The following is a 16840-nucleotide window of genomic DNA, read 5'->3' as shown; positions in this document are numbered from 1 at the left end:
AGTTACTTTATGTAACTCATTATGATGTTGAAAAGATAAAACATGTTAAAGGATACTTGAAAACTAAAGAAAACCTGATGAAGGCCCATATTTGACAAATAAACAAAAAGTGAGCCTTTTATGATAACTCACGGTTTTGAGAGGACCAAAAGAGTCATTTTTGGATAAAAATGGGTTTTTATGAAATTCACGGTTTTGTAGGGGTCAAAAGTGTTATTTTTTACAAAATGGTCTTCTTTTGGGCTTTCATGGTTTTAATGGGTCTAAAATGCCATTTCTAACAAAGATGGGCCTTATTTGCAAACTTTCGGTTTTAATGGGCCTAAAATGTCATTTTAATAAAAGTGGGCCTTCTAAGTCATTTTAGATTTTTTTTTTTGAAGCCAAAATGATCATTTTGATAACGAAGGAACTCTTTACGACATTTTACTCAAGTTGGGCCTTAAATACTCATTTAAACGCTTAATGGGCTTAAATACTCATTTATACGCTTAATGGGCTTGTATACTCATCTACATGCTTATTGGACCTATACGACACATTCCATGTTAACCGGGTCGATAACATTACATATATGATGTTTTGATATGAACAAATATATTTTTATCACCGATGATTTGTATTCAAAATACATATTTGAAACATTACTTAAAGCATTAAACAACGAGACACACTATTCGCGTAGATTTAGTTAAGGCTCTTGTGAGACACGCCTTCATTCGTACCTACCTAGTGTACATCATAAGTTCTGTAGTTATAACCAAAGTCTCCTAGAGGGAGAGCGAGAATTTATGTATAGATCTATATGAGGTTGACACCCCCGTACCTGAGTTGTTCGCTACAGCTAAACGGGTCAGTCTAGGGTGACAAATGTCTTACCTTAAACAAGTGACGCATGAAGAACGTCATGACAGGCATAACAGTCACATCAACCACGGTTATAACGACTCACATAGAGAATAACAAACAAATAAACTTACGGAATACATATACTCCTTTCGTGATACAAAGTACGAACTATACATTTTCATTACTCCGGTCTTGGGGTTAAGACCACACTTTTTCATTATACATAAAATATAAGATTTTTTGGGAAACTCTCTTTATACATTATCAAACAAGAACACACATGCTTTAATACAAGATCGGAACAAAACTCACAAACTATTTTTATAGAAAATATCGGATTTTCTGGTGTTTACAAACTACTACAAGGCTTTTCATACAAACTTACTTATGAACTCACCAACATTATATATGTTAACGTTTTCAAAATAACTTGTATTCTCGGGAACTCGATAAAACAGGTTGGTTGATAAGGAATGAAGAATTTTACTGTATTTCTTTGTTCTCACCATACTCGATATTTTTGGATGTAATTTTTCATACAGTTACAATGATGTAAACTACAATGGTTGTTATGTTTTATGTATGGTGATGATGTTGTCTATGATTCATTTATATACATGTGTGATGATATTACAAAATGAAGTCACCCGCCGTCGGACGTTTCTGCCGTCTGGTTCGGGGTGTGACATTTCTTATGTATATCCATAAATTGATCTCTATTTACATAAATAATAGTGTATAATTATAATATTGATATGATTAGCTAAAATCAAGGAACTGTTAGTTAAATAATTTCCTAAATAATTACTAACATTGATAGTGATATTGTTGATGTTATGAAATGAAATCATTTTACTGTAACAAATTCCATGGCATATTTTTAGTTCTTGAACATACACCAAACTGAAACTTATTTTCTTTGAGAAATTAAATATTCTCCTATTTTTCTTCCTACAAATCCTCTTACCCAATTAAATGATGACTTGTGTAATATTAGTATACTAAAATATCATTAAATTTCATTAAATGAGCATTAAATGTTACATATGTCGCTATTTAATTAGATAGGATGATTTGTAGGAACAAAAAGTAGGAGGATATTCAATTTCTCATTTTCTTTTCTATGACAGTCACAGGATGAGTGTGGACATCTAATTAATATTGCTAAACCTCACATAAGTCAAAAGAGATAGATAGTGTTACATGCAATATAAAATATACTAGGTGCAAAGTTTCTTCTTTATCAATTTAGCTATTTCTATGCTTCTTTTTACAATCATGTTTATCTTTGGAGCTTCATTTAATTACATGGGTTCGTACTTATGAGATGTGGTATATTTATGGATAGATGATAATATGAATGATATAGTTCATCCACTGAGAAAATGATTACAGACTTCACATTTTTATCTTTAGTTACGATTTTTCGGAACTATTATTAATCTGTTATAAATTTATGAGGTGCATTCAATTTTACAAAAATTGATTCAACTTTTCTGTGATGATTAATTTAAGATCTAGCATGGTATGTATACTATGGTAACAAGCTTATTGTTGTTATGATTTGATCAAAATGAAAAAACAAATAATAATAATAATAATAATAATAATAATAATAATAATAATTAGCATTTTTGGATACTTAATATGAGTCGATCAAAATCAAACATCAAAAATAATTTATACTCTGTTTTCATATATCGTTTATGGTAACCATCTTTCAAAATCTTTGAAAAAAAAAAACCTTCAATATCATTTTAAGTCTTATAAACAAACACATGAGATATTTCAACTTCTTTGTCTTTCAAATCATTTAAAATCTTAGATTTTTTAATTTATTTGAAATCTTACAAAACAATTTTACAATGCAAATGTCTCCGGAGGAATTCTGGTTTATCATATATATCATGTTTAACTAAAGATGAACTGGGATCAAATTCCATTATCAAAAGCTGAAATTTTCAGTTTCCCTGCATAGGAAAGCAGAAAAATGTCTCCTAAACAATGAAATTTTCCACATTGTCATTTACATTCTTAAACCAATTCAGCAGGCATCTTAATAAGAATTGCTATCATTTAACCTACTATGAGTTGCTATCATTGGTAGAGCTCTGCATATATTTCCAAAAATTCCACATAAGTTCAACAGGTAAAGAAACGCATTTGATTTTTCAAAGTCATAGCATACACAGTACAAGTACAACTGATAGTTCAATTAGCTTTAAGAACAATATCAAACTTATCAGAAAAATCCAAACTGAGTATTTGGGATCTGTTATTACTGCAACAACTACTTCGACACTAAACAATCTCCCCCTTTGTGGCCTGTCACTTTGAATATTAATCCTTCTTCAATTCTGGGAATAAAACAGGAACCAATTCCAACAAAAGTTCTCTGACCTTCAACCACCACCTTAGCATATCCACAGCTTTCTTTCTCTCAGGTTCAGAATTCTTAGAATTCAACATAATCCTTTGAATCATTCCCTCCAACACATTATTAGGGAATCTCTCTTTCTCATTCATCCTGAAGAATACTTTCCTTGATCTACCACCTGCTACCCTAACTGAATAAGTTGAACCCCATGTTGGTTCTGTAACCATTTCTCCACCACCAATATTATCCATTCCTTCGGCATCTTTATTTGGTAACTTTACTTTCTGATTTATAGCTCCAGCCAAGACTATATCAGTTCGAGCTATGTCTCTATAATAGTAACAGAGAAAAGCCTTGATAGACTGCATCACAACAGAATTTGGCTTCAAACCCCATTCTTTTGAAAGCTTCAGCAAAACAACTAAATCATGTGGATTCAGATTTGGGAAATCAGCAATCTTGAAAGTAATATCATCCATAATGTCTCTCCGAACAACAAACTTGAAATTCTGAAACACCTTTTCAAAACTTTCGGTCTTCATGACAGACTCAACGCTTCTGATCATCTTTGGACTCCAGGAATATTTTGAAGGTTTCCCAACAAAAGCATAGAAACGAACAAGTCTTTCGTTATATGACAAATCACCAACTTTTTCATTGGTCTTTGGACCCATTATAGGATAGCCATATGCCCTTGGAGATATAGGAAAATCAAATTGCTTTTCCAAAGAATTGATGACTGAGTAGCTTTCTTTGGGAACAAGGTCAAACACAATATTTTCAGAAAATCCCAGACTTCTTATCAATTTTACCCTATTCTCAGCTTCCATTTTTTCTTCTTCAGCAACTCCTTTAACGTACTCTGCATCAAAATTCAATTGGGAACGGTTTCTTTCCTCAGTTTTTCTCTGTCTCAATTCTTCCTTACTTAGCACTTCCATCTTTTCTTTTCTTTTTGAAGTTGGTTCAGAACCTAATAAAGGCATCGTAGCAACAGCAGTTGAACCAATTAAAGGAGATTTTGATAATGGGAAAGGAATACTCTTTATGAATTGGGTAGAAACAGGAAATACAACAGTGTTTGATATGGTAGATGGTAAGGTATATTCAGAAGATGGAACAGGAACAGATGTCAAAGGTTGAAATGAAGAAGTACCTTTGGATGACGTAAGAATGATGTCTTGAATCTTGAGATTCAATTCCTGACTTTCTCCTTCACCCCCTTGTTTCAAAGGTGACAAAGATACAATCGGATTAACAACACTTGTGTAAGAGCGAAGAAACTCAATGTGGGCTAACGCTTTTGTCAACTCATTTTGTAAAGTAATTTCTCTCTGTTTCGCTTCCGTAAGAGATTCATTTAGACTTTTGAGAGAATTTTCATGTTCACTTTTGAGATCACCAAATACCATGTTTAAAGACTCCTCATTCTCTTCTCTCATCTTCGAGATTTCATCAAGAAGCTTTTTGCACTCATTAAACATAACTTCTTGTACCTTTGTCATTTGGGAATTGATTTCAGTATTTACGTGGGCTTTAAAAAGATCAAAACCACTCGTTAATGAATCAATCTTTTTGTTTTGATCAGAAAGCATGACCGACCAATCAGCAAACATTTTTTCTTGATTCGAATGTTGGGCAGATTGAGTATTGGAATCAAGAGATCGTAATACAACATTAAGCTTACGATTCAACTTCTTAAAATCTCTTTTAGACATTGACTGATTATCATCTTCGTCATCCTCTTCATCAGAATCAACTAAACCTTCACCAAATGCAGCCATCTCAAAATCATCAACAACATCATCAAAAGAAGGATCCTCCCCGGCCTTAAGCACAAATCCATCAACCTCTTCTTCTTCTTCAAAAATGGTTAGAGGTTCAGGGATAGAGATTGGTTTGGAAATATGAGTTTCAAAAACAGGTTCTGAAATGGGAACTGTCTCAACCAATGTAGTTTCGACTGGAGTTGTGGAAGCGGATATCGGAATTGTCTCCACTAAAGAAGTTTTGACAATTGTCTGGGTTGTGGTTATAGGAATATCTTCTTCAAAATTCGAATCACTATGATGTTGTTGCTCATCCTCTTCTTCGACAACAGATTCTTCAACAATCTTTGGTTTCTTTACTCGCTTTGACTTTCTTACAGCTTCAACTTTAACAAATGGAGTTTTTCTTTTCTGCGCAGTCATTCTTGTAACTCTTGTAATCTGAACATCTTCTTGAGGTAGTGGTGGAGGTGTTGGTCGAACAGGGTAAGGAATAATAAGAGAAGCCCTATATTGATCCAAAATCCTACTTGGACATTTAATCAAACTCAACATTTCTTCAGGAATTTGACCAACAAAAGAGAAATGAGACTGATCAGCTTTGGTTGGAATACTAATTTGATGAATCAGCATCTTCGGAACTTCAGACTCATCAATTGGAATTTTGTGAAATTCATAAGCCTGAGAAACTATTAAGGCCCAAAATCTATGTGCAGAAAGTTCAGTTGCCCTTTTTGAATGTTTGATGCTATCAACAAATTCATTCCAAAGCACAGTAGCAAAATCAACATTCACACCTTTATATAACCCATACATAAGAGACAATAACTCTTTGGGTCCAGCATCCAATCCACCAGTACGACTTGTTAAGCCACGAAGAATGAAACCAAATAGCAGACTCCAAACAGCAGGAAGCCTGCTCTTTTTGAAGTCAGATACCTTCTTCATATAAGGTTCATGACCCATAGAATTGAACACATCAATGAGCTCTTCACTTGTTGGAGTAACATATGGTCCTTCAGTTGGAAGACATAAAAGTTTTGCAAAATCTGTCTTAGAAATTGTTGTTCGCTTCCCACCTTGAAGTTCAAAAGAAACTGTATCGTTCCCTTTGTTGACAATTGCTGTAGTGAATGCTAGAGTGACGATTCTCCTTGGAACCTCTTCAGCCGTTGACAAAGCTTTATTTAGAAAAGAACATTTCATACATTCCACCATAATCTGAAGATATTTTGGATACTTGTATGGATTCAAAATGGCTTGACAATTGCTTGACTGAGAAGTAAGGGTCGGCATTGAAGAATCTTCACGTTCAGAAACTGCAGTCATTATTTGGGAATAGCAGATGAAAATCTTGAACTAGGGTTATTGATTTGCTTGAAAGAGTTGGGAATGGTAAAAATAATCTAATATTTCCAAAAAATCCCCATAAGTTCAACAGGCGAACAAGCGCATTTGACTTTTCAAAGTCATAGCATATGAGTCAAATGTAGTGAAGAGAACAAGCACTTCAACGAAAAATGTTCCATGGCTTACTCTATCTGCTTATCCACAATCATCACATTAGCATATCGCATATAAATCACAAATAATGGATCAAGTAGAATATCAAACTTATCCGAAAATTTCAATTTTACCCAATTCTGTTACAAATTGCAATTGTCGATGAAGACTTGGCAGCTTGCAGGTATGAGATTGTAGTATGATTTTGAAAACTTGACTGAGCAAAGCGTGCCCTAATTCTTCCACTGTAACTTTGAAGCGACAAAAGCCAAACTGAACTCCTGTTCACTTTTCGAAGAAGCCAACACTTACCGAGCGGTTTGTTGACCATAATAAAACCCAATGTCACAGACCAGATTTTTTAGTTTGTTGACTACATGTTAGCTTGGCCCAACCAAAAAAAAACACAAACACGCACAAAACAAAAAAAAAATATAACTTGTAGGATTAGTATTATTATGGCTTAACCAATTATTACTTTTTTTAAAGTCTCGTGTTTTTTGCATCTAAGAGTATAAACTTGATTTTTACCGGTTAATTTGGATAATCTACCTATTGTAACCGGTTGCCGACCCCAAGTGGAAAAAAAATTGTTGACAAGACACTTTGTGTTTCCATATTAGATGTCGATGTGGCTATCTATTAACCCAAACATGGAGCTCACGGTAAACAGTGATGGATGAATAACAACAAACAAGCAAAAAAAAAAGTTTTCACTAAAAAGAAGAGCAAACAAAGAAATAATAAATAAAGATTCAATTTACTAGGCATTTGCATAAGCAATGATCAAATAAAGCATTACCAATGTAATAATATAATTATGTCGTTTCTAATAATATAAGATAATGGAAAAATAAAGTCTTGTAGTAATATCTTCTCTCATAATATAGAATGAATATTACTGGTATAGTCTAGTCATGTAAAATAATTGTTAGGTAATATTTGTCGTTTTGTAATCATGGACTATCCATAAGAGTCTTCTATCATGTAAAAATAAGGCTTTTGTCCCGAATGAATAAATTAGAGTTAGAATGTGTAAGACTTATGTACTCTCAAAATCTTTTGTGTTGAAATTTATATTTCTGAATAACAGAGTTCATTCATCATCCAAGATCCAAAATCATCCATTAAAAAGACTATTATTCAGAGTTTATTCAGCATCCAAGATCCAAAACCATCCGTTAAAAAGTCTAATATTCAGGTCATTTACTCTATCCTCATTCATAATTTGTTTTATTATTATTTTCTTATATTATTTTTTGGTGGTGGTGGTGGTAGAAGCTCTAAGTTATATATTTTATAGGTAAACTTCTGTACATGTAATATAAACCTTTTTTTGTTTATTATCAATGTTTTAATAATAGTTAGAATTTAACATATTCTTCACATGTATTTTTTATATTCTCAATACAATTTGAATTTTGTACTTGTATGTTACATTAACGAGAATGATAAATTTGCAATATATATATATATATATATATATATATATATATATATATATATATATATATATATATCTCGTTATTTTCAGTATGAAACATGATAAATGAATGAGAATGACATATTTGCAATTTTAATTTTGTTTCATTTTTTTTGGGAACAAACAAAAATCTGGAAACTAGTTATTTAAAAAAATTAAACTAATAGGATTAATTATCCCTTAAAATCCAGAATTTTCCTTATATTACTTAATATTAATTAACTAAAATACCCTTCAAATGAATTTTATGTTATTATAGGTGTATGTTATTCCATTATAGTTACATACATCCTAAAATTATAGTCTTTAACTTTTTCATCAAATGGTAGAGGAGGTTGAAAGCCTTGAAGCTTCTTTTTAGTCTTTATCCATTGTGTTTAACACACCATCTATCCTTAATGATGGTAAGTTGTCATGCTTCTAAAATACAACTAACTTCTTATAACAATCAACTAGCAATATTTTTTGCCCCCTCTCATAGCCTTCTTAGGTTTAGAAGAAAGAAGACAAGATTTATAAAGATCTTTCAACTTGTTATATTTTATAAAAACTTATGTACATTTATTTAAAGAACAAAACCCTTTTAACCCAAAGGATGTACACGAATTTATCATATCTTATGATACAATTTTGATACTTAATATTAAAATTTATTATTTTAACAAATTATTAATTTCCATTTGATTGCAAGAAATATAAATATTTATCAACAATCAAATTCTAATAAATATTCAATTTGTATTTACTTGTTATTGGTATTATTGGTATGAATATATTCTAAAATAATTCTTGACCATATAGGTAAACATAAACCATCATATTGTCTGCTTCCATAACCTCCTCCTTGTTTTTTCTTGCATATGCTCATTGTTCTTACTTACCTTTTGCCTTTTCTTCACCCGTTGGAATCTACAAGCATTGATATTCCATGTGCGTTTTTCCCATCATTTGATTGTTCCATCCGAAAAAGCAATCTACATCTCTTCCGTTCTTCCTATCGCTACCATCTGCACATCAAGCATGTATCTCCTTCTTTTTCCTTCCTTCGAGTTTGATGTATTTGCTTGTGTAACTCATCAATATTCAACAAAATTAAAAAATGGTAAAAAGAAAAATGAGTTTGATGTATTTGCTTGTTTATCTCATCATCAATCTTCAATAAAATCAAAAAATGGTAAAAAGAAAAATAATGGTGAAAAAGAGTACCTTGTTGTAGGTTTCTGTAGAGAAAAGATTCATATTAGTATCTCATCTTTTTCAGTAAATTTTGTATCTTCTTATTTATATAGTGATCCCATGTTAATATTTGGACCTATTGAGCTAACATGTTAGGTGCCCGACAAACTAAAAATCCCGGTCTCAAAAAGTAGGTTTAATATGCTCACAATTCCTCTGTGAAAGAAGGATGAACAAAGACACATATGGTATGACTTTGAAAAGTCAAACGCAGTTTGTTAGCCTATTGAATTATGTAGAATTTTTGGAAATATTAGATTATTTTACTTTTCTCCCTACTATCTTAAGCAATTCAATAACCCTAGTTTCTAAATTTTATTTGCTATTTCCAAACAATGACTGCAGTTTCTGATCATGTTTCTTTTGAAGAAGAGTCTTCAATGTCGACCTTTACTTCTTAGTCAAGCAATTGTCAAGCCATTTTGAATCCATCCAAATATCCTAAACCTCTTCAGATTATGGTGGAATGTATGAAATGTTCTTTTCTAAATAGAGCTTTGTCAACAACTAAAGAGGTTCCAATGAGAATCGTCACTCTAGCATTCACTACAGCAATTGTCAACAAAATGAATGATAGGGTTTTATTTGAACTTCAAGGTGGAAAGCACATATGTTGCAAAGATTTTATGTCTTCCAACTCAAGGAACGTATGTTATTCCTACAAGTCAAGAGCTCATTGATATGTTCAATACTATGGATCATGACCTTACATGAAGAGGGTGTCTGATTTCAAAAAGAACAGATTTCTTGCTTGTTTGGAGTCTTCTATTTGGTTTTTTTCTTTGGTAAGTCATGCTTTCTGATCAAAACAAAAATATTGATTTATTAAAGAATGGTTTTGACCTTTTTAAAGCTCACATAAATATTGAAACCAAGTCCCAAATGACGAAGATACAAGAAGTTATTTTTGATGAATGCAACAAGCTTCTTGATGAAATCTCGAAGATGAGAGAAAAGAATAAGAAATCTTTAAACAGGGCATTTGGTGAGCTCAAAAGTGAACATGAAAATTCCCTCAAAAGTCTAAATAAATATATTACTAAATCGAGAGAAATTACTTTACAAAATGAGTTGACGAAAACTTTAGCCTGTATTGAGTTTCTTCGTTTTTACTCTAATGTTGTTCATCTAGAAGAACTTGCAAAGCAGGTCGAGGCTCAAATGGCTAATGCCATAAATCTCACTTTGAAGATGGTTGCATCTCATCTCAAGCCTCTACAACCTGTTATCAAAACATACCCAAGGAGTGTTCTGAAGGTATCTTTGTCACATTTGAAACAAGGGGGAGAAGGAGAAAGGATTTCAATCTCAAGATTCCAGAAATCATTCTTATATCATCCGAAGGTATTTCTTCAGTTCAACCTTTGATGTTTTTACCAACATCTTTGACATCTAAATCTACCTTTCTTGCAACCTTACCATCTACTATATCAAACATTGTTGCATTTCCTGTTTCTACCCAATTCACAAAGAGTATTCCTTTGCCATTATCAAAACCTCTTTCAATTAGTTCAATTGTTGTTACTTCAATGCCTTTATCAAGTTCTGAACCAAGTTCTTTAAAAGGAAAAGAAACGATGGAAGTGCTAAGGAAGAATTAAAACAGAAAAAAGAAAGTAGTTGTCAAGTGAATTTTGATGCAGAGTACACTAAGAAAGTTGCTGAATAAGAAAAAGTGGAAGCGGGGATAAGAAGTCTGGGATTTTCTAAAAATAGTGTGTTTAACCTTGTTCCAAAAGAAAGCTGCTCAATTATCAATTTTTTAGAAAAACAATTTGATTTTCCTATATCTCGAAGCTCATATGGCTATCCTATAATGGGTCCAAGGATTAATGAAAATATTGGTGATTTTACATATAACAAAAAGACTTGTTTGTATCTATGCTCTTACTGGGAAACCGTCAAAAATGTTCATGGAGTCCAAAGATGATCGAAAAGATTGAGTCTGTCATGAAGACCAAAAGTTTTGAAAATGTGTTTCAGAATTTCAAGTTTATTGTTCAGAGAGACATTATGGATGATATTGCTTTCTCAATTGGTGATTTCCCAAATCTGTATCCGCATGATTTAGTTGTTTTGCTGAAGTTTTCAAAAGATTGGGGTTTGAAGGCAAAATCTGTCGTGATGCAGTCTATCAAGACTTTTCTCTGTTACTATTACAAAGATATAGCTCGAACTGATATAGTCTTGGATGGAGTTATAAATCCAAAAGTAAAATAACCAAATAGAGATGTTGAGGGAATTGATGGTTTTGGTGCTGGAGAAATGATTACGGAACCAACATGGGGTTCGACTTATTTAGGTAGCGTAGCAAGTGGTAGACCAAAGAAAGTATCCTTCGGGATGAATAAGAAAGAGAGATTCCTTAATAATGTGTTGGAGGGAATGGTTCCAAGGATTATGTTGAATTCTAAGAATTTCGAATCTATGAGAAAGAAAGTTGTAGATATGCTAAGGTGGTGGTTGAATATCAGAGAAGTTTTGTTGGAATCGGTTCCTATTTTATTCCCAGAAATTAAGAAAGATTAATGTTCGAAGTGCTAAGGTGGTGGTTGAATATCAAATAAGTTTTTTTGGAATCGATTCCTATTTCATTCCCAGAAATTAAAAAAGATTAATGTTCGAAGTGCTAAGGTGGTGGTTGAATATCAGAGAAGTTTTGTTGGAATCTGTTCCTATTTTATTCCCAGAAATTAAGAAAGGTTAATGTTTGAAGTGTATGGCCACAATGGGTGAGATTGGTGACAATCATGACTTCCGAAGTTTTGAACCTATTGGTCTAACATGTTAGGTGGGCCACAAACTAAAAGAACCAGGTCTTAAATAGTGGCTAATATGTTAGGTGGCCCACAGTTAGCTTTTTCTGTGAAAGATAAAAGATGAACAAGAATGATCATTTAGGACTTTGAGCGCTTAGTATCCCAGTGGGAGAAGTTAGGGCCCGCATTCTCCTTCTGCATTGTCATTAATTTTTTTTTTTGGTGATCAGAGCAAATATCAGTCATATCACAAACGCAAAGCAATCAGATTACAATCTTATACCTACAAGTTGCCCCATCGTCATCGACAATGGCACATCTTATATTGGTAAAATAGACATGTTTTGATAAAAAATTGATATTGTTCTTCAAACTACTTGAACCAGCATTTTTACTGGATATGCTTTTGTGAATGTGATATTTCTATTATCGTTTTGTGTGCACGGTTTTTGAGGGGGGCAAACTTGCCAACATATGAAAGTCTAGAGACCAAACTTGTAAACATGGCAATATACAAAAGTTGAAGGGTGGACGTTGTCGCTGTTCACATTTGAGGGGGGTAAAATTGACATTTTACAAAATAAATGGGTGGAAAGTGCCATTCTATAAAGAATGGGGTGGAAAGTGTCATTCTACAAAATAAGGGGAAGAATATTGCCAATATATGAAAGTCTAGGGACCAAATATGCCAACATAATAAACTTTTGTGGCCAAAATATAAAATAAGAAAATAGATTTGTTGCCAAAGTGTGAAATAAGAAACTTTTGTAGCGAAATTATGAAAACACAACTATATTATTCATAAGAGGGATGGTTTTTATTATATATAATAATTGTTTGTTTTTGTCATCATTTTACCATATTTTAACCATCCTTATTTCATAGCCTTTGATGTTGATGTTGCTTTCAGCTATTACGTACAATAAAAAACTTTGAATTAGTGATAGATGGTCTTGCAATTTGCTTAGGATTTTCCACACGTCATGTGATCCCCATATAGGGCTAAATGCAAGAAATAACAACATACTTTCATTTATATGTGTATTATAGCATCAACTATCCATTTTCTTCTATACAATTTACGTTATTGCACTGCCAAATTATGTCTTATTAAGGGATAGTACTTTGAAAATCGTACATAATTATAGCATTGCAGTTTCGATCTTTTTCTTTTTATGACATTATACTTTTATAAAATCTACCAAAAATTATAAAAAAAATCTTTATAATTTGGATGACATTGCTATAACCATGTAGGTCTTTTATTACAATGTTGTAATAAGAACATATGAAAGTAGGATTCTATAATAAACAAACCAATGAAAGTAAATTGCTATTTTGTGCATTTAGAGGTGAAAAATCCAACATATAAAATACTTGTTCTAGAGTCTAGAGTTAGCATATCGTCTAAAATATCAGTAAGGGTATATTTTTCTGTTGCAAAAGGATCATGTATCTCTTCAGTTTCATCTTGCTCTCCTTTAGCTTTCATTAATAATTGAGTTACTTTAAAAATAGAAGATTCAATTTCTTGTTTAGAGACATAACCAGTCTCAATCAGGAAATATGGAATATGATTTCCATTTACATGTCCAAGTTGTTGTATAAGAAATTCCAAACCCTTTAATTCATTTAATTTTGAAGATCTTTTTGCCTCAACCATTTCCCATGTTGGACATATGTACATAACATGTTGTACAAACAAGACACATCAGGTTGTACTATGGACTTGGACTGCGGCTGATGTTAATGGAACAAAAGTTAATTTTTTAATTTATTTATTTATTTATTTATTTTGATTGCTCTAGAATAGGTGCAATCAAAGTACTCTAGCAAAGCAGGATCATGGTCACTAACAATTGTCACCTTTTCCCCTGCATAAAGAAAACAGAAAAAATGGTTATTAACAGATTATGAAATCCTCAATGCAGCTAATCAGGCAACCTTAATCCTCAATATACGTTCTTGAATGAATTCCCTAATCTTAACAAGAATTGCAATTACTATCAGTTATGTGTACTATTGTTAAAGCCCTAAAGATTATGAAATCCTCAATGTAGCTCATCAGGCAATATTAATGTATATAAAAATATTGCTAGATCAACACACCCACATACACATATACATTACAAATGATGGTTCAGGTAGCTTGAAGAACAATATTAAACTTTTATCAGAAAATTTTAATTTTACCCAATTCTGCAACTTTCAAGCACCCAAAGTCTTAACGGAACATTGCTTGTTTATTTTTTATCTTTCACAGAAGATGCTAACAGTGGACAGGGCGATTTGCTGAGTAAAGTTAAACCACTATTTGAGACCGGGTTCGTGGGCCACCTATCATGTTAGGTCCTAAACTTTGGAAGTCATGACTGCCACAACTAATTCGACACTCAACAATGACGGTCACTTCGGATATTAATCTTTCATCAAATCTGGGAATAAAACAGGAACCAATTCCAACAAAACTTCTCTGATCTTCAACCACCATCTTAGCATATCCACAGCTTTCTTTCTCACAGATTCCGAATTCTTAGAATTCAACATAATCCTTTGAATTATTCCCTCCAACACGTTATTAGGGAACCTCTCTTTCTCATTCATCCTGAAGAATACTTTCTTTGATCTACCACCTGCTACCTTAACTGAATAAGTCGAACCCCATGTTGGTTTTGTAACAATTTCTCCAGCACCAATATTATCAATTCCTTCAGCCTCTTTATTTGGTAACTTTACTTTCTGATTTATAGCTCCAGCCAAGACTATATCAGTTCGAGCTATGTCTCTGTAATAGTAACAGAGAAAAGTCTTGATAGAGTGCATCGCAACAGAATTTGGGTCTTTTAAGAGCTTCAATAAAACAATTAAATCATGTGGATTCAAATTTGGGAAATCGGCAATCGTGAAAGTAATATCCTCCATAATGTCTCTCCGAACAATAAACTTGAAATTCTGAAACACATTTTCAAAACTTTCTGTTTCTATGACAGACTCAACACTTCTGATAATCTTTGGACTCCAGGAATATTTTGAAGGTTTCCCAACAAAAGCATAGAAACGAACAAGTCTTTCGTTATATGACAAATCACCAATATTTTCATTAGTCTTTGGACTCATTATAGGATAGCCATATGCCCTTGGAGATATAGGAAAATCAAATTGCTTTTCCAAAGAATTGATAACTGAGCAGCTTTCTTTGGGAACAAGGTCAAACACAGTATTTTCAGAAAATCCCAGACTTCTTATCATGTTTACCCTATTCTCAGCTTCCATTTTTTCTTCTTCAGCAACTCCTTTAACATACTCTGCATCAAAATTCAATTGGGAACGGTTTCTTTCCTCAGTTTTTCTCTGTCTCAATTCTTCCTTACTTAGCACTTCCATATTTTCTTTTCCTTTTGAAGAATTTGGTTCAGAACTTGATAAAAGCATTGTAGTAACAGCAGTGGAACCAATTGAAAGAGGTTTTGATAATGGCAAAGGAATACTCTTTGTGAATTGAGTAGAAACAGGAAATGCAACAGTGTTTGATATGGTAGATGGTAAGGTTGCAAGAAACGTAGCTTCAGAAGATGGAACAGAAGAAGTAACTTTGGATGATATAAGAATGATCTCTGGAGTCATGAGATTGAATTCCTGACTTTCTCCTCCCCCTTGTTTAGAAGGTGACAAAGATACCTTTGGAACACTCTTTGGGTATGTTTCGATAACAGGTTGTAGAGACTTGAGATGAGATGCAACCATTTGAGTCTCAACCTGTTTTGCAAGTTCTTCTGGATTAACAACATTCGTGTAAGAACGAAGAAACTCGATATGGGCTAACGCTTTCGTCAACTCATTTTGTAAAGTAATTTCTCTCTGTTTCGCTTCAGTAAGAGATTCATATAGACTTTTGAGAGAATTTTCATGTTCACTTTTGAGATCACTAAATGCCTTGTTTAAAGACTTCTCATTCTCTTCTCTCATCTTCGAGATTTCATCAAGAAGCTTTTTGCACTCATTAAACATAACTTCTTGTACCTTCTTCATTTGGGACTTGGTTTCAATATTTATGTGATCTTTAAAAAGACCAAAACCATTTGTTAATGAATCAATCTTTTTGTTTTGATCAGAAAGCATGACCGACCAATCAACAAGCATTTTTTCTTGATTAAAATGTTGGGCAGACTGAGTATTGGAATCAAGAGATCGTAATACAACATTAAGCTTACGATTCAACTTCTTAAAATCTCTTTTAGACATCAATTGATTATCATCTTCGTCATCCTCTTCATCAGAAGCAACAAAGTCTTCACCAAGAGCAGCCATCTCAAAATCATCGACAACATCATCAAAAAAACGATCTTCCACGGCCTTAAACACAAATCCATCAATCACTTCTTCTTCTTCGTCTATAGAAACGTTCCCTAATGTATTCTTTAAAGGTCTTTCAAAAATTGTAGCTTCCGAATGATCTAAAGTAGAAATATGAGTTTCAGAAGTGGTCAAATGTTCAAAGATAGACATTGGTTCAGAAATAGAGTTTTCGACAACGGGTTCTGAAATGGGTACTGTCTCAACCAATGTAGTTTCGACTGGAGTTGTAGCAGCAGACATCAGAATTGTCTCCGCTAAAGAAGTGACAATGGTTATAGAAACATCTTCTTCAAAATTCGAACCACCCTGATGTTGTTGCGTGTCCTCTTCTTCAACAACTGGTTCTTCAACAATCCTTGGTTTTTTGACTCGCTTTGACTTTTTCTTAAATTCAGTTTTAACATTTGTCGAACCAAGTTTACTCCTAACAAGTGGAGTTTTTCTTTTCTTCCTAATCATTTTTGTAAGTTTAACATCTTCTCCTTCTTTAGGTGCTGGTCGAACAGGG

General features: G+C 32.8%; 1 protein-coding gene across 3 annotated transcripts; it reads right to left on the bottom strand.

Moving 5' to 3' along the window:
- Positions 1-2986: 2986 nt before the first annotated feature.
- LOC145072358 (uncharacterized) lies at positions 2987-6824 on the bottom strand. Of its 3 annotated transcripts, none has more exons than XM_079018769.1 (2): positions 6610-6824; positions 2987-6532 (listed from the first exon to the last, which is right to left on the bottom strand). In XM_079018769.1, the coding sequence occupies exon 2, from the start codon at positions 6322-6324 to the stop codon at positions 3190-3192; it is 3135 nt and encodes a 1044-aa protein (XP_078874895.1). In that variant the 5' UTR covers positions 6325-6532; positions 6610-6824; the 3' UTR covers positions 2987-3189. The 3 variants fall into 3 exon arrangements, with proteins under 3 accessions (XP_078874895.1, XP_078874896.1, XP_078874897.1); XM_079018770.1 differs by having other exon boundaries at positions 2987-6536; positions 6633-6824; XM_079018771.1 differs by having other exon boundaries at positions 2987-4199; positions 4383-6823.
- Positions 6825-16840: the final 10016 nt, after the last annotated feature.

The sequence above is a fragment of the Lactuca serriola genome, chromosome 9 (genome assembly GCF_051521515.1).
Source record: "Lactuca serriola cultivar US96UC23 chromosome 9, Lser_US96UC23_V15, whole genome shotgun sequence".
Taxonomy (NCBI): Eukaryota; Viridiplantae; Streptophyta; class Magnoliopsida; order Asterales; family Asteraceae; genus Lactuca; species Lactuca serriola.
This window is presented reverse-complemented; position numbering and strand designations above follow the sequence as displayed.